Source organism: Netta rufina, assembly GCF_964035555.1.
Source record: "Netta rufina genome assembly, chromosome: 5".
Lineage (NCBI taxonomy): Eukaryota > Metazoa > Chordata > Aves > Anseriformes > Anatidae > Netta > Netta rufina.
In genome coordinates this window covers 17,291,864-17,313,072 of record NC_140128.1, presented here as the reverse complement: position 1 = coordinate 17,313,072, position 21,209 = coordinate 17,291,864, and the positions used below count along the sequence as shown (strand labels likewise).

The 21,209-nt window shown below is 37.1% G+C and overlaps 1 protein-coding gene across 1 annotated transcript in view; it reads right to left on the bottom strand.

Moving 5' to 3' along the window:
* SHANK2 (SH3 and multiple ankyrin repeat domains 2) overlaps positions 1-21,209 on the bottom strand; it is a gene marked incomplete at both ends in the record, with an annotated part of 300,721 nt that overhangs the window by 199,898 nt on the left and 79,614 nt on the right. The window contains 2 exons of the mRNA XM_084287266.1: positions 9,942-10,111; positions 14,788-15,097. Of these exons, the coding sequence (XP_084143392.1) occupies positions 9,942-10,111; positions 14,788-15,097 (480 nt within the window). The remainder of the gene's footprint in view (positions 1-9,941; positions 10,112-14,787; positions 15,098-21,209) is intronic.

The window sequence follows — 21,209 nt, the reverse complement described above, 5'->3', positions numbered from 1 at the left end:
CAAAGAAAATAACTGGGCCTTTGGACTTCTTATTAAGGAAGAACAGCTTTATGGGTTCCAAGCAAGGAGGCGAAAACCTGATGGAACTGCACAAGGCACACAGATACATATTTACAAGGGGTAAATATGGGGAAAAACTAGCAATATGGTTGATGTACAGAATACAAGATGAATTTTTGGTGAGATAAAGGAAAAACACATACTTAACCTAATACTCAAAATACAAAATTTGAAATAAAGATGTAGGTTCTGTCCTACCAAAAAATAATAATAATAATTGAAATTTGAAATAATCTTTTTTAATAAATCTCAGGTTTCCTTAATAAAAAAAATTCTTCAGCATTAATAAGAAATTCTTCAGCAGGAGCAAAAACCATCTGCAATCTACATTTCTACATAAAAACTGGCAACACTTCATGCATTCCAGTGTAGGTAATGGGGAACTTAAAGTATAAATAAAAAATATCTATATATCTTTTGTACCCATGAAAGCTTTTTCAGAATGTGGCCTTAATTTCTTTACTTTCTCTCTCAAAATAGCTCATAAGAGATATTCTGTAATAGATAATTTGGTATCAGCAAGAGACTTTCTAATCAACATTTCCTCTCTGAAGGACATAACAATGGTAAATAAAAGGATAACTTTCCCAAAATTAATAATTAGGCTTTACCATTTCAAGTTTATTTTTTTTTTTACTTTTCTTTCAGTAAAAACAAAAGATGTGGTTGCTATGGCAAGAGAAGGCCACAGTCTCTTTACACACCATATGAATTACAAAAAAGAATCTGATGTTACAAGAGTAAAATTAATGCTCTAATAACATTGTGAATTCTGTTATGTCTTTTCATAACAAAACTATAGTTTAAAAAGAAGAATTATGTTTAATTAATTGAACTAAAGTTCAAACCAAAATCCGATAAATACCAAAAAGTTTAATAACATGAAAATATGCATAAGCAGATGTCTATCAGGATCTTATACTTTAATGTCATTAAAGTATTATACCTAAAAAAAAGTATTATACCAGTCAGATTCTGCTTTGCCAAAGTCCAAAAAATAACAAGGAAATTATATATAATGCCAGTCTAGTATAAGGTGTTTTATCTCTTCTCTAAGTTTACGGATGGCGTATATATTATAACTAATTTTAATATAACATCCTTATCTCAAACAGCTTAACTACATGATATATTATCCAAAATTCACGTTAATCCAAACAGCAACAACAAAAAAGCTGTTTTCTTCCACATTATAGCTCCTTTTATTATGCAATAATAATGAAATTGGGTGTAAGAATATTTTTCCATCAATTTTTGGTGCAAACAATTTTCAAATATCTTGTAATATTGAAATTTCAATGAATTAATTATTCTAGATACCCTTATTTGCTAAAATTTTAATGGAAATCACAATGAAATACAAGCCATTTTCTATAGCTGTTACAGGGTATATCTGAAACTGGTTCACAATATCTACAATCAATTTTTGGTGCTTGTATAAACTGCACTCTTTTTTCCTGGGAAAAGAAATGATGATACGGATTGGGAATGATAGATCATCTTCTTGAAAAAAAATCTACAACCAAGAGAAAAAAATAAATGAACACAATGGCAATAATGCAAAGTTCAAAACATACTGAAAAATCTGAACAAGCCTATGCTGATGTAAGAGCCATCAGAGCTAAAAGGAAGTATATTTGCAAATCATGAGCAGCTGAATATCTCAATACTTTTAGTGAGAGGTGGAATTATGTAAACTGAAAGCCTTCTGTAACTCACAGTAAAAAGCAGAAAAATTCAGAATTTCTTTCTTAATCTGAAAGGGACAGTAATAGTGTCCCTTCCATTCAAACTGCAGTATGAACATGTTATGTACCTTGATTCCATTGTTCAGTTATTGCTAAAAAGTGCCATTTACCTAATGAAATATAAAGGTCTGTCATCTGAATTGTAGATAGGAAGGCTCAGTGCAAACCTGAGCTATGGTTGTGTTTCTTGATATAACAATCTATCTTCTGGATTTGTTTGTTGTTATTGTTTTTGTTTTGTTTTAATTAAACTATGTTGCTTTTTTTCCAGTGGCAGAGACCCAACTTTTTTCAGAAATATATAATATTCTAATTTAGTCTTTTCTCTTTTAGAAATAACTTTTTGATGTAAATTTTCAGAATTACCTGCCCTTAGTAAGGACAGCTTCCAAATGACAAGAATACAATGACAAGATCCAAGAATACATATTTCACTAAATAAAAGTTTTGCTTAAAACATTCCTTAAAAAGATCACAACTGGAAATGTATTTTCTTAATCTTGTGTTATAATGGCAACTTCTTTCCTTCAAATACGCCTCAATATCAAAAAGGTCAATGTTTAACCAATGTTTGGATATGACCAAGTAAATAGAAAAGTAAACTAATAGACAAGTATTTTGCAGAATGGCAGTTCTCTGCATCTGAAGTGTACCTTGACTCATTCTACAAGCCAAATAAATGAAGGTCAGCACAAGTTACAACTTAATCTTGCTTTCTCTTAAGGATAGAGCTTTTTCTGAATATGTGGTTTTAGTTCAAATTTTTCTCCATTTCTTTACCTTTCCCTATTTGTTCCTGACATGTATCCCTCATCCCCTCCCTGTGATTAACGATGAACAGGATCTGTCTGTTCTGCCTTATGGGCAGATCGTTTTTGGCTTTAAAATACATAAGCAAGAGAGACTGACATAACTTGAGATCAGTGCAACACGACTGGAAAGGAAGTACTTGTCTATAGTCCTGATGACAACCATGTTAAGGCCTCCAGCATGCAAACAAGTGACTGTGCCCCAGCTGCCATGTAGAAAATGTTCCTGTGCAGTCCACGTACAATCTGGAAGGAAAGCCTTGTGTATCCGCAGTTAATGATTTTGCATGATTGACCTGAACAGTCAAATTCAACTGTGGTTCCACAGACATTTCTTTTAGCGGAGAAGTGAATTCAGCAGTTCTTCCCTATCTCCGGCTGTAGAACCTCACAGAAAACTGAAATTAGGGAAATAACATGGACAGGAAATATTCCTCACTTTCAAAACTTACATTTAACTTCCAGTTTTGCCTCCAAAACCAATGTGTGATCAGCTGTGACTTTGATTAATCTAGTCAAATTTCTATAATCCAAATGACCCTGCTGGTTTATCTGAAAAACTACCTTACCTACCTGTAATTCAGTATTAAATTGTCTGATTTCTAGTAACAATCAAACTACAAGACCCTGATCTTACTGTACGTTTCCTGGTTGATCTTACTGCACATCTTGTCTATCAGTCTCTGTGGCCACGCACACCACAAGTGGACAGTGAGGTAGAGGAGCCTTAACTTAAGGTTTTGGGTATCGGTCACAGCCACAGTCACCATGACTACAATTGATGTCAGGCTGGATCCTGACTCAAAGCAGCTTTTTTTTCCTTTATCACCTCTATTTTCTTAAGAAAGAAAAGAAGTGATGTTCAGGAACAGGCCCTGGGTTGAGGAGTAGTTAACAATGATGGATTGTTAACAGAACAACCATTCACTACATCAAAGTCTACAAATACAATAATCTGCCCTTAATCCTCTAAATCTGAGGAAAGAGAGCTCAACTGAAATGGAACTGAATGAGCTGTGCTGTTCAAGTCAAGATTTAGCCCTGTATCTTTTTCTTCCTCTTACACAATTGTTAAAAATTTTCTATGAAGTTAATCTTTTTCCTGTTGTTCGGGTGTTTCTTCAATATTTCGGAGAAAGGGAAGGGATGAAAAAAAATGTGAGAAACAATTCTTTCACGCTGCTTTGAATACTGAAGAGAAATTCAAATCAGGCATTGGAAAAATCTATGAGTTTGTAACTTTCATCACCATCTCTGCTGAGGAAGGTGCTGGCAGAGTCAAGTTTTCTCTTCTCCACAGTAATGCCCAAATTACAGGCTGGGGGAACACAGCAGAGAGAATTAATCTGAGAAGAGATCCCAAACCAACTCAGATCTGGAGTCCATAGTGCTGTGTCAGACGATACTAGTGTGCACATATCCAGTTCATAGCTCCACATGCTGGTACTCCATGTCTATTGAATATTTTGGGCCAGTTTCTGATTACTGAAGGTAGGTTGTATTTAAGTAGGCATGACCTAAAATGATGGGGATTTGTAGATGGTCTTATAGCCTAACTACCTTCCTTGAGCCTCCATAGCAAAGCAAGCACTCCTGCTGGAGCAGCAGCAAGGCTTTGTGTTTGTCCCAGCACTCTGATGTGCTGGTCACAAGCACAACTCTCTCTCCTGTTCTTCAGGTACAAGCAACTGGAAGAAATGAATTAGGTTATTATCTGAAATGAGTCATAATGAGTTGTTAGAAGTTTCAGTCAAACTGATCAAGTCAGGAGGCAGTAAGGAAGGTAAATAGACCAACAAATCTGAGTAAGGTTAATATTTCAGTTCACATTAATTTCATCCTTCATATTTTATAGCAAAACAATACTTATGCAAACCTCTTAGGTTAAATTCTGCTGCCGTGCTTATTCACACAAGGTACAAAACACTCTTGAAGAAACAAAACAGCATTTCTGTAGCTTTTCCCTTTCCAGTACTTTATTTACTAATCTAACAAGTGCAAAAGCTCTGGAGACCAACTTTTCTTCTGCCCACAAGCACTGTCTGTTGGCAATATTTCCAAGCACAGCAGGGGTTTAATAATCTTTTTTTTTCAAAATGACTTACAAGTAGATTTCACAAGAAATGAAAATCTTAGTGATATATTTGGATTGCCCTACTGGCTGAGAGCATGCTGAAATAAAAGCAGTGTAGCAAGGGTCAGTATTTCCAATGTGGAGAACTGCTGACTTTCTGATACAACAGATGCTTGAATCACCGCTACTGAATTACTTCTGTTTCTCTTACACAAGAGAATGTAGCCGGGATGTGGTAAACTGTGCCTGCACAGGTGGCATCTGACAAGATTCCCAAAAAAAGTCTACATTGGAGCATATTTGAGACACTGAAATAGCTCCCCATTTTTCACTAGATAGTGAACACTAGAAAATTTCGTTAATCACAGTAACGATTAAAGAAACCAAACATTTTCCAGAACTGGCCCCTGCATTTGCCTTCTAGGTGAAACAGAAGAGATGGTGATATTGGGCAACAAAAATAAGAGATGAGAGTAAAAATAAAAGACCAGTGTCCTACAGTTGTAGGACACAGTAGACCACAGTTTGGGAACATGAAAATTAGAAGGAATAACTAGACATCATGTGGCAAATGAAAAAACTGTAATAAAAGCATATAATAATAGAAAAACATAAAGAACAAAACTGTGAGCAGGGTAAGGAGTCTGAAATTCTCAAAGTATCTTATTATTCTTTTTAGCATTTTATTTCTTCTTTCCAGGTCATTAATGGATCATTTGTGTCCATTTCAGATGTGCTGTAATAAAACAGTTTGTGTTTTTTCTAAGAACTTCTGTTTTGTTTTGTTTCTAAGAGACTGAAGATTGTCTGCTCCTTGTTGAGTTATGAACAGAAGTAGCATCTGTTAACTTAATGAAAAGGTACAGATTTAAACCACAGGTAACCTTCTCAGGGATGCACAGATTCTTCCTTATCACTTTGTCTTCATGATACAGAAAACTAATCATTCTTCACTCACAAAGCCCTTACGAACATTACCTTCTCTTCATATCTCTGGGTTTTGTTTCAAAAATGCCATTTGACTTACAGTTTAAGAATTATATCTAGCAATACAAAAGATGATTAAAATAAATTTTGCAGGTACTTTATATATATGTATGTATGTGTGTTTGGATTAAGCCAGGTTTATTGCTGTGGAGTTTTAGGTATGAAATTAAAAAGAAACAAAATATGTTAAAAATGTTTCAATGGGGAATGAAGCTAGCTCTTTCTCATTTATGTTTTCATAATAAAACCTGTACAAATAGAGATATCAGGTTTATTTTTACAACAACCATGGTCCTTCTCTCATGAGTGGCAGACACACAAATGATGTCAGTGTGTATGACTAACAACTAAAAATAAAGCAGATATTTTTGTACAGGCTATGTAATATCCTATTAATACAAGACCATTTTGTTTAGTTTACATTTTCTTTGGACCTTGCCCATTCATAACTTTTTCTGAGCATTTTTTTTATATCATATACTGTGATCTATCGGCACTCATGCACTTTTCAGAGCTTTTAGAAAGAAAAAAAAAGTCTACCTTGTATTCACCTGATAAAAGTGATTTTCATAAAGAGTTTATGAAATCGCCCCCCTCTGTGTCCCACCTTATTTTAGCAAGTTAAAAAAGAAAATCCATAAAAGCATTTCCTAATTTATCTCTTCCTATATGTTGTTCTGGATTGTTGTCCCTGTGGTAAATGCCTTACTACATCCTTACTGCAATCATTTTCATGGGACACTCAGCAATGAGAATCTCTCCATGGTCAGGCTGAACAGGGGCCAGAATCTTTTAGGGAATTCTGATACAGGTCTGTATCCCTCCCACACAGCCCAAGAAGCACTTGAAGTAGCATCGAGGTTTTAAAAAGAACAGTGCAGCTCTCAAGTTGGTATATGAAGGCTAAGACAAAGGTTTATTACTTTTTAAAAGTGAGGCTAACTCACTTTTTTGCTGTGTTCCCAAACACAGCAATCAGCAAGTCACTAAACCTCAAACAGCTATGTGTACCCCCAAAATAAACAAAATGGTCTTTTATTAATAGGATATTTTGTGGCCTGTACAAAACCTCTGTGCTGATTGAACTATAGTCTTGCTAAGCAAGTCTCTAAATGACAGAAAATATACTGGATACTGAGTGGATCTTCTGGTCATAAAGGAGGATCTGATAGCCAACACACAAGAAATACTGAGTTTTTTAAGAGCTCCAACACCTGTGCTTTTTGAACCTGGATTTTTGCCAAATATGGTAAGTTTGAATTCTTCCTCCATACTGTTGTCCAACTGAGATCTTTTTAAAGAATCACCATCTTTTTAGCTGGACTCTTCATTCTCTACATGACCTTGTTGTGTGCATTCTGACATATTTTTTGTGACACCTGAGGAACTGGTAACACAAAATAGGGTTTTATCTGCTTCTGAAACTTGTTCCTTTGATTAGCAATGGGAGACTATGATGTGGTGTTCCAGCCTTTCTGTGCAAACAGCCTTAAATTACACTCAGAAAGACCTTATCCTTAGTAGCACTATTTTTTTCTTCTATTTCCAAGCTTTTCCTAAAAGCACTGACATGTATAAAAAGTCTCACTAGACTTCACTGTATCAAAGTTCTATAAAACGTTCTAAAACAAGTGTGTCTACAAATGCTAGATCTCTGCAAGCTTTTAGTTCAATGTGCAAATCATGTGTTTGAAGCTGAAACATCCCTGTAGGGATGATTAGATGTTAGATGGATATGTCCTGCTTTTTGTAACAGTAATAAATAATTTATAGTCACTTTCAGTAAACATAGATTTTCCCCACTTTCTAGTTCACCATTTTGGCATTCTTTAGTTAGCATCCCCCCACAAAATCACTGGTTTCAAGTTTTGATCATCCTATCGTAAGAAGATCTGAAAAATGAACAAATTTCTTCCTGCATTGTTTTCCAGCTACTGTCACAGTAACTTAGAACAAAGGGCTCCTGAATTAATTTATTTAAATATTAAACTCTTCATTGAAATTTAAATCCCTTGTTCACTGGATATTTTTGTATATGTAATAAATTCTAATGTAAACAAGCAGCCCAGTAACGAATGTCTTTACAAACTTCGGCATCCTAAGCAATGTGTTATACTTTTTCCACTTTTGTCGGGGAACACATTTTCTGTCTTGCCATCCTCAAGAACTGCCTGGAGTCTCTGTTGTTTTATTCTGGTTACAAGAATCTATGGTCTATGTTGATCTTACATCCTCTTCATAAAGAAAAATATTACCACATCTTTAAAAGCAGGAACTCAGTTGAACACAATTGCATAGCGATGCAATGGCCCCCAAAGAGCCAACTATATTCATTCTTTATTTGTTGGCATCTAGTAGAACCCTACTAACATGCCTGATACTGAAAGGTATTTTGTACCACTCATAACTCCACAAATTTAACCTTTAGTAGGAACTAGCAATTCTTCCTCATGGTACTAAATTTTCTGAGATTATGCATAAGCAAAAGTTCTGGTGCATGCTTAAGTTTCACTTTTTTGTTATCATTTTCTTTCTGCTATATGCAACAATTTTTCATTTTCTTGTAATTCACCAACATGCACCTTTCTCTACTGTTTTGTTTCTCTACCCTTTCAGTGTGAACAAACTCCATACAAGATGCCATTCACATTTTCAGTATTCTTATGTAAAAGTTTGAAAGATCACATTTCCGTTCATTTTGCTTTATGTTTTGCATGACAGTTACTCATAATGTAACTTTACCTTTCTCTGGGTTGTACCTATTCTTTTGAAACTTGAAGGCTTTTGTGAAGTGATATTATGCATTATTTCTCTTGCATTTATTCTCATATACTGAATACTTACAAATTTGGTTCCCAAACCATACCAAGCATTCTCAATTTTGTTTGAGTTTGAAGCCAGTTCTGTTTTCTTGTGAATTGAACTTCATTTGATATTTGGCATTCCCAAGAAATTCTATAACTTCAAAGCTTTGATTGACTTTCTTAAGTTTACTCTAGCCTAGATAACTCCCATTACTTGATAACTTCTATAATGTTTTATCAAATGTTCATATCAGCTCTTCCAAACTTTTTTTTCCTTGGGCGCTGTTTTCTTTTGCTCATAATCACTGCTTCCTACCAGATCAGAGCACAATCTCCCAGAAATGTTATCTTTTCAGCCCTATAGCAATCACCACCTCTCCTAAATTTAACCCTTCTCCTTCATCTTTGCATTTAAAATACATCTTGCATATGCTTTATCTTTAAAGTGCAGCACTCGAGATTTGTTCTATGCCTTCTGTAGACCTCAGTTAACAAAAATTATTTAACCCTCAAATGCTTCAAGAATCAACCATTTCCAAAAATACAAAACAGAAAAAATACTTTCTAATGGCTCCCTGATTATTTCTAACTACTACTCATAGGATCAGAAAGAAGAAATATTTTCCTTTGAAAGATTAGTTTCAGTTGCAGGAAAAAATTCATCTGTTTAACATTTTTATTTAAGCATAATGAATTTATTCCCTTTTATTTGCCTTCTATAACAGTAATTATGTTTGTATAGATTGGGCAGAAAGTCCTTTAATTCAAGTTTCAGCTGGATGTGCAATACCACAGATGAAACTGTGTTAACAACACACCCTTAGGAAGCTGAATCCTGTAAGCCACATTTCCACTCTCTCAGTGTAAACCTGGAATTACTTATTGCCTGCAAAGTAATAACACAAACTTTGACCTTGATTTTAACATCTTGTTTGGAAAGTGCACCAGTAGCAAGAAACTGTATATGCACCACTATACTTTCTCCCTAGAATATTTACAACTAGACTCTATCTGCCTGCTTATCATAAGTCTTGGGAGGAGACTCTTTCTATATAACCAATAAATTGTTCCTTGTGGAAAAGGCTTGAGACAGACTTGACCCTATCACTGTTTCCTTCCTGAGCTGCTTGGATACCAGATAAGTTTACAAAGTTTTGAAGCTCTGATATGTTATCTTTTTATAATGACTACAGAAGCCAATTACATGTTCTGTGTAAAATGCTGCTATTTCTGCATAGATTTTTGAATTTTACTAATAGTTTGAAATCTCAGTTGAAATGGTAGCCAAAAATGCATTGGTTACAAAAGAGAACTAGGAGCAAAATACCCTCTAAAGAAACAAATGCATAAAAGTATTTCTGTTGAACACAAGATAGACTTTTTTCCTAAAATAGAAAAGAATGTTAAAATTTACATCTATCAGAAGAGAGTACTTATTCGAAATTACTTACTTACTTACCTTTTACTCTATCTCCTTTGTGCAGATGAATTTCCCCTTCTCCTTGAGGTTGATATGGCTTTACGACAATAAAAAGTCTTCCAGGTACAGCACTATAAAGCTTGCGCTTTGGACCCTGATAATCCAAGGCAGACAGAGGATCCTTGTTGGCACTAGGACCGTAAACGGCACTGGAAATTGAAATTACATATATATATATAAAAGGTTATTTAAAATGATCAAAGTTAATTATCTACCATCACATTGTTAAGATTATATTAAGCAGTGAATAGCATAATCATCTTCCAGTAAGACATCTAAACCTACAGAAAAAAAATACATGTTTTTCATCCTAAACACACTCTTTCAACTGTTGAAATCTTTCTGTCTAAAACATGATAAATATGCATCTGAACATGATGGCCTATAAATGATGGCCTATAAAAGAAAACAAACAACACTGAAGTTTTTAGTTTTTCTACAAATTGAATTTGCACATTCTAGACCCAGATGAATTTTAAAATTTATCTGCAAACCATACATTACAAGAACCACAATTTATCAGAAACACTTTTAAGCATCAATATTTACAATTTTTGTTGGGAATGGGTATCTCTGTAACATTGCAATGTTAACTGAACAATTGAGACAACTGAATTATTGACTGAACAGACTGAATACTTAAGTTACTTCATACTCTACTATGGACCAAATAATCAAATTACTTCATCACTCCAAGGCCTGCAGCTAAATGTTAGATTTGAATGTGCACAAAGCAAGGTTCTTATGGCTAAAGTATTCTCCAAAAGATCATTACTTATTTGTGGTAATCAATAGCTCTCACAATGAGAGCTCATAGAAATATATGAGATCATTATTAGAACCCCAGAAAAATGAGTGAATTGTCAAAAATAAAGCATGAGAAAGAGGGTGGAAATATTATAAATATTAGAAGGTGAAAAACTTATAGGATATATCCAATACCCTGCTATTTAACTTACAAGAAAAATGCAAAAACTTGAGGTCTTACACAAAGTCTAGAAATAGAAGTTAATTGTGAGAAAAAATATTCATAAAGATGTTGAAGAAAAAGAGTACCAAAAGAAGACAAGTAATTGGTGGTCAAGCATTGCAACACTCTGCGTTATTTTAAGAAGAAAGAACTGAACTCAAATTGCTATAAACCAAATGAATTATGAAGGCTGGTGTTTACTGTTTTCAACCCTTCATTATTTTGTAACCAATCACCTACCAAAACAGGAGTCAGTGAGGTTCTCAATATAGGTAAAGAAGTTGTCTAGTAAGAACAAAACAAAACAAAACAAACACAATCATACACAAAACCCTCAAAACTAAAAATCATAGTGGAACTTTCTTATCAGGAACACTTCCATTTTACTGCAGTAACTTCTTCACTGCTTGAAATAGTGTCTTCCTTTCACCTTGTCATGATTTTCTACTACTGTGAACAGCTGCTAGTAAAGATAAGCAGTCCTTAAATGTTTAAAAGTGAACGCTGGTTGCAAGTCTGTCAAGGAATTTACATCAGAAACCTCAGCTGGCTCTCACAGTTGCATAAAGCAAGACAGCAAAAGACATTTAGTTTTCTGTTCTTTTGTTACATTCCTTTTTCATTCTAGGTGAAGAAACAGTCATAACTGCAAACAATCCAGATCAATAAAGTACTGCTAAACATCTGACTTCCACCAGTATCAAGCTGCATTTTCTGCTTGATGTGGTAGCAACCAGGTAGCAGCATTGTATTTACCTCCTATCACAGACTGTTCATTTTCTCTTACTGAAAGAGGAGGGGGGAATGGCACATTTAAGCTTTGCGCTGAAGGCATCTTCTCTCACAGGACAGGCTTACTAAAGGATGTCATGGCTACAACATAGGAGTGATGACTTCTTTAAAAAGATCTTCTCTTTCCCTCTGCACCCCAGACTTGGGCTCCCAGCCCAGCACATCCCATGCCATGAAGGAGCTGAAGGATGATGTGCAGATTTCAGAAGATGCGCAGATGTGCTTCCCTCTCACCCAGAAGGTGGCCACCCCAGACAGCTCAGCCCTGACTGAGTCTGTGCAGGCACTTCCTTTCACTAATCATGATGCTGGTTCCCAAGCCTCTCTCAGCCCCTCACAACACCAGTTTGGTGTGGAAAGCAGCAGCCTGGTGAGAAGATAAACACCTGAGTGACAGGCTGCAATGATCACAAGGACCCCTGCAGCACCACTCTCCTTCTCTTTCCTTTCCACCAGTCAAACAGCCTTCTGAAACCTCATTAACCCTCTGGTGATGCTAACCCCCAGCTGCACTCTGACCTCCTCTGTTACCCTGCCCCTTCTGCTGCTGCTGCTTCAAAATCCAATCTGTGGTGATGTCAAAAAGGTCTTTGTCAGCTAAGGGGAGCAACAGGTTCATGGTGATTGTATTATTTTCAAATAATAAGCAGAGACAGCAACAATTCCCACATTTAGCTGATAGTAAGTAGGTAGTCTTACAGTTAAATAAAATCTGTGAGGAAAGTGTCATGTAAGGTGCCATTCAGGGTTGCAAAATAGGCCTGCAGCAAGAAAAAGCACTGCCTGCAGGAAGAGATTGTATGTAAGATGGTTTTGGTTGACTTTACATTTAGAGTTCCAGTTCTCTTCTGAGTGCTTTTGGGTGCTCTGGACATCTCTGAAACAAGTCTTGATGGAACTTATCACAGAGAGATCTTCAGCTGGACAGCTGTCTATGCACCTGTCATACTGACACGTCAAGAGAAAGATCACCATTTTATCACCACAACATTTCAGGTAGGAAATTTGTTTCCACTATCATTCATGCAAGTTTTCAAAATTATGGGCTCCCAGAAAGGGAAAAGGAAAGTGGCTAAATAAAGCCAGAGCAAATAAACATTACTCAAATACTTATTAAAAACTTTTTCTTTTTAATCATTTTTTTTAATCCCTCCCTGAAATAACTGTTTATACTCTAGGAATTAGGAAGCCTGTTATCCCAGGGATATTGATGTAAAGGTGCTTTAATTCCCTTCTAGCTAAAGCTGTCGTCGAGTACAAGGTAGATCCTCCCACTTTGGTGGCATCAGCAGTGCTCAGTAGAATGTGAGGGCACTCATTCTGCAAAAACCATCTTGCAAAAACCTCTTCACCTAAGTGAAACTTCATTATGGACAACATGTTATTAAGCTGATATGGTTCTCTATTAGGTGCCATCCAGATTATTACCAAATGAGTTTTTGAAATTATCGTAACATATAGCACAGTAACAGTAGTTTGGTCTACTGAATGAAGCTATTGGCTTAAGGTACTCAGGTCTTCTTTCTTCCAGGGATTCTTACATTTCAGACAATTTTTTTTTTGTTGTTTTTTTTTTTTTTTTTTGTTTCTTACAAAGCACCACATTTCCACTCTCAAGCAGTATTGTTACCAGCACAAATGATTATTGTCAATTTAGGCATCTACAGCCAAAGAGAGAATAAGAACATGCAAGGTATCTTTAACTACATTATAGAATCATTAAGGTTGGAAAAGACCTCCAAGAACATCTGGTCCAACCAACACCCTACCACCAATATCCCCCACTAAACTATGTCCCTAAGCAACTCTAAGGTCCAACCCTTCCTTAAATATCCCCAGGGATGGTGACTCCACCACCACCACCCTGGACAACCCGTTCCAATGCCTCACTACTCTTTCTGAGGAAAAATGTCTCCCCATTTCCAACCTGAACCTCCCCTGGCACAACTTGAGGCCATTCCCTCTAGTCCTATCACTAGTTATCTGCAAGAAGAGGCTAACCCCCAGCTCCCCACACCTTCCTTTCAGGTAGTTGTAGAGAGCAACAAGGTCTCCCCTGAGCCTCCTCTTCTCCAGACTAAACACCCCCAGTTCCCTCAGCTGCTCCTCATGGGACTTGTGTTTCAGGCCCTTCACCAGCTTCGTAGCCCTTCTCTGGACAAAGAGAATTATAATGCAAGCAAAGATCCAGACACCTACAAATTACAAAGAGAAACCAGCAGTTGCATTGATTAACAACACTCTTGCCTTTTGTGCACTGACCAATGGATGATTTGGGGTATTAGGAAACAGGACAGACAAACCTGATATTTTAAATGACAATTGAATATAACATGTTTCATCAAAACATTTAATCTCTGATTCTCTCCAGCTCTGCCTCCCTTCATTTTTCTAGCCCTGAGCTTTAACCCTTCTGGCTTATCATCCTCATGCAGCTCCATCACTTGCACACTTGACAGATGCATTTCCCACATCCTCCTTAAAGAGAAGCTGTAATTACCTGTTCACAGGACAGTGGTTTCATAAAGCTGAAGCCCCCATTTGCGATCAAAACATAGACACAATCCTCTACTTAATTATATTACTTGTAATATGTACATCACTCTAATTAGTCAGGATTTGCCCTCCAGTGGGACATAGCTGCAGGATATTTGCAGAGTGCCTGCTAAATCACATTTATAATTTGAGAGGAAAGAAAGCAGCAAAGTCCTAGGGAATGCAAAAACCCTGCGTCTAGGATAATCATGAAAAGAGCCCCTGACACCTATCACCAACATCTCAAGAAGCTCCCTTTGCTCTCAGTCATTCTCCTGTATAGCCCCGCTTATTCCCCTCAGTTATTCCCTCTGGTTCTGGTTCTGAACTCTTTGGTTCAGAACTCTTCTGCAGAAGAGAAACAGTCCTTGATTCATCACCCATAAGCAGATCCAACCCAGGTTTCAGGCATGACCAATAGTTTTCTCCAGGGACCAAGCATCTCGGAAATATTTTATGTGGCTATTAAATATAATTGTTATTTTAGCTATTAAAAGATCTCATACTGTGCAAATATTTTAAATTCACCTGATGTGCCTGTGCTGCTGCCGTTTGGCATCCTCTCCCAACCTGTTTAGGGATGGTGACCGGCTTCGGGAGGATGGAGTGTAACTCCCCACAGTTTTTACAGTTCCATTAGGATTATTCTGCATCTGTTGAAGTAGATGAGGTGAAAGGCTGCGGTGGGAAGAGGCAGAAGAGGAGGCTGACCACTCAGGGAGGTTGTTGATGTTCAGATTGTTGTCACTGTTGGAACGAAGTAAGATACGGGGTGCTGCTAAGGTGCTTGGGGGTCTCCGCCTTCTGTTTGAGTAGGTAGGAGCCTCTCTAAAGGGCACTGTGTAGAGAAAGACATACAGAATAATCACAGATGAATTTACCATTTATACATGCTTACAACCCCATAAAAAGATTTAGTAACATATGGCATTGTTTTTTGTTTTTGTTTTTCAGAGACAGAAACTCTACCTTGCCTGAATATCTAATCAAATTCATTATCTTCAAAACACCATTAAAACTGAAAACAACTGGCCAATATTAAACTGTTTACTGGTTTTAATAAATAGTTGGGCAATGCTAGCAATGTGAGCGTGCAGAGCAGTCTGAATTATGGTCTAGGTAAAGGGAAACACCTAATTATCACCAAGTTTGAGTGTCATACTGCTCATATTTACTCTATGCCCTCATTTTCAGTCAGAAAGCCAATGAAAGTGGCTGATCAGTAGAAGTTTTGGTGCACAATCTCCCAACCTCCTTCTCCAATCAGCATCCAAGCTGGGAGAATTTTGTTCCATCTCAAACTCAGGCCTAACCTGAAATGTGTAGTGTTAACAGTCACCTTATCCCCATCGTCCAGGTTAAAAATCGAGGACATAGATTTTTCTCCTGGCAGAACTCTATTACACTGCTATAATCCCTTGATATTCCTCTCTTTCTAATCTAGGCATTTCTACTGCATCTATTACTATTGTATATGGAGCATATTACCCCAGGGTAATACACTCACATTGTCACGTGCTGTGTCCCAGGGAGAGCACGACTGTATCCAAAGGCTGCAATATGCTAGTTAATGAAACAGTCATAACAGAAAACAAAAGCAAGGGCAATAAAAACCCAATACAAACCAGAGGGCCTACCCTTTCATCGGTGTTATTAGTAGAGTGTTGCAGCCATACAAGAATTCAGACAAGCAGACACTACATTTTCCAGATCTTCATTTCTCACTGTACTGGGTCAGTTACTTGCAAATGCGACTTAAAAGGAGGATTTCCTAATAAAAAGGCATCCAACTCACACTAGAAATGATAGCATTTCCTACTTATTTTATAAGGCAGTAAGCAATCTGACCCTGAAAACTTACACTTAGTCCAGTCCCCATTCATGCAAGTACTCTCATAAATTCCAGTGGAACTCATGGGGTTGCAGGATTGATCCAAAGTGCAAGTATTTACATCTGAAAAGTCCCAGTAGCATAACTAACAGAAGAGAGCCAGGCGTTATTCTGAGGTCTTTACTGAGCTGTTGTAATTTTCAAAAATCTTATTTCAGTTGGGAAAGAAGCCTCACAGAGCATCACCTATATATCTAAAGTGCCAGCAAGTGCCATTTGTAAAGTGTCACAAATGTCTGCACATTCAATGCCCTTCAAAACCACACAAAATAACAGAATTAGAATGTGTCTATCACCCTCTGCAAATAAATAAATTCACAAAAATATGAATATGCACAGGAATCAATCTATCCTGCCTTGACAGATAGCTTTTAATTGGGAGGACACAGCAAAATTCAAGGTTCTAAAGCAAAATTGAAAGCATATTTATAACATAAAATAAAGGTGTAATTGCAAGTAAAAGAGTAGTTTATTTTCATCAGAATTCTTATATGATTAATTGTGATTCTGAGAATTTTAAAATAGCATCCTTCATATTTCTAAACTTTCTCTGGTAAATAGCTCAACAACGTCAGAACCACCAAACAAAAGAGAACAGTGTGCACGGGGAGGAAGGGCTTTAAATTCATTTCCATAATATGTTTGAAACAAAGCTGAAATAAGGGAAGTAGTCTTGAAAAGCTGCTAAAGGGGATAAAGCTTAGTAGCCCAATATTTGGGCTAGAGACTGGCAGAAACTGTATAATTTTCTGGATATTCTGAGTCTTTCATATTTTTGTAGGGTTACAAAGCAGCAAAGTATGTCTCTGAAAGTACCTTTGTGCTTCAAATGCCATGGTGAAAGCCACAGTTAGTACTAACTTAAAGAAAACTCACAGCACTTATTTCTAAAATTAACATACACAGATCCTCTGATCAACGTATATGACATAGATGTGTTGTTTGTACATTTCTGGATGTCCAACAATAAGAATATGGCTCTGGAAATGATTTCATTGAAGACAAGAATCTTTCCCAGGAACAACACAGCAGAACAGCTACTGTCATAATTTTCTTACAGGAGAAATCACACAAAACCAGAGAATGCACGACAGATACAGGGCAGCTATCTGAAAGAGTAGCCTTGTTCCCTTCAGGTCACCAAAGTTTGTCTTAGACTTCAATAAAAATGGGCTCTGACCCTTAGACTTGAATTTTTCACCACTTAAAACTGCTAACATTCAAAGCAGGCTGCCAAGCCTTTAAGCTACAGCTCTATGAAACTAAAAACTGCCATGGTTTTTGACCATTTGCTGTAAGCTCTGCAGCTGGTGGGATGCACAGTGGTGGCAGCAGGAGGGCAGGGTGCTCAGGACGAGGACAGGACAGTGGGGAGCTGCTGAGCACCTTCATGCTGGCAGGTTTGAAAAAAGCACAGGACAGTGCATTCACTCCTAATGGAAAATAGTGTGTGTTTTGTATGTATGCACGCTCTCCAGGTATCACATTAAATTAGCTCTTTTTCTGTTACACATCTGAAAGGGATTTTACATTTGGGAGTTAGTTTCTGATTTGCTATTAATGCTCTGTTCTTAAGGAGAGAATTACAAGCTAAATCAGCCCTTACTACAGAAAATAAACAGGAAAGGGGACAACTAATTACACCAATTGACGTGTGTCTAACAAATCTTTTATAGAAAGAGTTAAAAATAAGCATTTCCATGCCTAAAATGATTAATATTCCACCCAACTGTTTCTTTTCCCCAGCAATCTGCAAACTGTAAGTGGGTGGATATTTTTTTAGCTCCTCTTATAGTCATTATTTATATTATTTGCACAATAAAAAATAACTACAACACAAAATGATGGAATGCAAATGTCCACACTTTAAGCCCTGTTGGACACTGTCACTTCCTAATATCTCAGTATGTTCACAACTGTAAGAATAACTGTTGCAAAACTTGTTTGGGAAAAACAGTTGATATAAAATGACATGAAAATGACTGAACTAATTTCATGCCCCTAAACTTTAAAATTATCATCTCTAAAAGCATGCCTGAAAGCATCATTTAATTCTTTCTCCAGCTCTCAGCATTCTTCTATTACTGGTATTTCATACATCTGAAGGGGTAATTCAGCAGCAGCCACTGACAAATATTCACTCAAGAAATTCCTTACGTGTCTTCAAATGATTTTCTTAGGGAACAAAACATTTCTATAACTACTTCAGAGAAAACCTTAAATGAATAAAGTCACATCCAGCCTTCATAAGCAGTTGCCTAAATGGATTGTCTAGCATAAAATAATTTTGAAAACGAAACTGCAGAACTGATTAATTATAGAGTCACTAAGCCGACCATATTAAATGTACACAAAAAAACACCAGTCTGAAACATCAAAGTGTTCTGCTTGCATCGCTTACCTTCTTTCTTTGTGAAGGCATTTAACAAAGACTTCATTTTCCCTTTTACTTTAGCAGCAATCCCCTCATTATATAACCTTTGCTGGGAAGAAAGAGGAAAAAAAAAAAAAGAAAAAAAAGAAAGCTACCCAATTTCTATGTGTTCGGGCTGCCTGCACCCTGACATGAGCAGCAGGTTTCTGGGCACTGTGTAATTGCCAGCATAGCTGGGCACACAGCGCCCGGCGCGCTGGTGACAAAGCCCACCCCACATCCTGTCTGTCAGCTGGGAGCCAACTGTGCATAGACTGGAGCCGCTCACACACACACACACACAGAAAAAAAAAAAAAAAAAAAAAAAAAAAAAAAAAAAAAAGGAAAAAAGAAAAAAAACCACCCTGCTATCTCTCTCAGCATTAGTCATGTGAACGGCACCGCTACAGCCTCACTGGTGAAGCTTTTTCTGCTTTTTCTGGTGCTGCCTTGCTGCACCCCACATGCCGGGTGCGGGAGATGGGGGCTGAAATTTGTGTTGAGAGAGGGGCAGGGGGAAGGATGCGCGGACACAGGGGCTTCTCAACCACACGCTATGGGCTGTGCTGCCAGTGAGAGGAAAGCCTTGGCAAAGCTGAGAGCGGCTTCACAAGTGCATCAGCTTGTAAACTTGCCTGGCCGACTCGTGGTGCTCGAAGGCACCCTTTTGCTTTTTGATGCTTTTTGCTCCCTTAGTGTGATGCTCAAGAGAGCCAATTTGAGGAAAAGTGTGAATCAAACCAGAACTCAGCAAGCCTCCTGCAAGGACGACAGTAAGACCATAGACAAAACTGACACTACGCAGAGTAACTGGAGCTGGCCTATATTCCAGCCTGAAACAGATGGGGTACCAGCACCAACAATTTTCCATTCCCCTTCATTGCAGCAATTACACCGAAATAAAACAGAATTTCTTTCTGCACAGAGCAAAAATAATAAAATTTGACTGAGTTGTTCCTCTAAATTTCATGCAAACGCCACAGAATAGATAAGGACATTGGATTTGCAGTTTTTAAAGTGCTAATTCTGCAACACATTCTGTAGGGAGCTATGGCAGCCGTGCAAGCACACTTGCAGGGGTAGAGCAAATCACTGACAGGCAGGAAGGAAGCAGGGGGCGGCGCTAGCAATCACACAAAATTTCAGCATAACCAGTTACACCTACGGAAAAAAAGATTCTGAAGTACAGGAAGTTCACTGTTTGAAAAATGAGTAACCCAAAGTAAAAACCTGTCCTCAAATAGTATGAACTATATAGCAGTTAATAAATATTTATTCCATCTCAGACACCTCTGCTGGCTGCTAATACTTCTATTTTGAAAATTTGGTCTTTTTCTAACTGAGAAAACTGCTTCAAGAAAAACAGAAAATAAATGACTTAGATGGATTTAACCTCCATATGCACAGTGACAACATATTTAACAGAAAACTGAAAAGAATTAGTAAGCAGAAATAAATTCAATATTTTAAACTTCATTTAACATTTTGATGTTTACACAGCTCTTAATTTCTAATGAAAAGAATATTTCTCTAAATCAATATAATTTTCTATTTTGTTTTAATTTATTTTTAAAAGACCCTGTGCTTATCAGGTGGTAATTTTACCAGTGGAAATGTTGGACACTAAATATAAAGTTAAACATCTGTATTTGACAATAATATACTTTTTTTTTTTTCTTAAAAAAAAAAAAAAAAAAGATGCAAAGCTTTCTAGAAAGTAGCTTTGAACTGGTATTTGAACTTATAAATAGGTGAATATGTTAGCTCCCCATCAATATTGATTCCAGAACAAGAACTGCTCCACTAGGATAGCCGTGCCACTAATATGAATTATTACCCTTTCCAGTATCTCCATTCAATCCCTCTGATTCCATTTGGAGCTACGAGTGCCAAAGAAGCTATAATGATTAGTAATATTTCACATTTCCATGGTGTTTTCTAACTAAATTTGGTCAACAGTATGTGAGGGCTGCTGAAGTCTGCACAAAAAACTCAGAATCTCGTAGTGCTCCCATTTCAATAGCCAGATGGAAACTGGCAGAAAATATTTTTATGATGGCAGCCCCCTGAAATGCTCAGGAAATACTGAAATCTTACTTTTTGCTTACTGACGGGGCTGTGAGCACCATTCTGAGCACTACTGTAATGCTCATGGGACAGAGATTTCCTAGGGTGTGCATCTTAAACCAGTTTAACCCAGTGCAGGGAAATGCCCTTCATTGACTGCATGGAGCACAGATTGATTCCTGTACACAGAGAATTACCTGTTGTGTCCTCAGAGAAAGAACAAAATCCCTGCCTCCATATGTTCAGTTCAGTGTGTTGATACCCAGAACATCAATTGCAGAAAACCATACGGACCAACGTTAACTATCTATGGAGAGATGGGATCTCAGTGGTGCTTATGTTGCTCCATGCAGAAAGTCCTGGGCATTTCACTACCAAGGTGGCACCGGCATAGAACCTGGGAGCCTGATCCTCAAACTGCATCTTGCTCCACATGGGTGTCAGTGTTTCAAACTATTGCTATCCTAAGTACCTAACTGTAACAGTTAGGCTAGGAAAGTGTTAACTCAGTTGTGTTCATTCATGGCTGTTCATATATAGTAAAATAAAAACAGGCAGGCAACTGTAGTCAATCAAAAT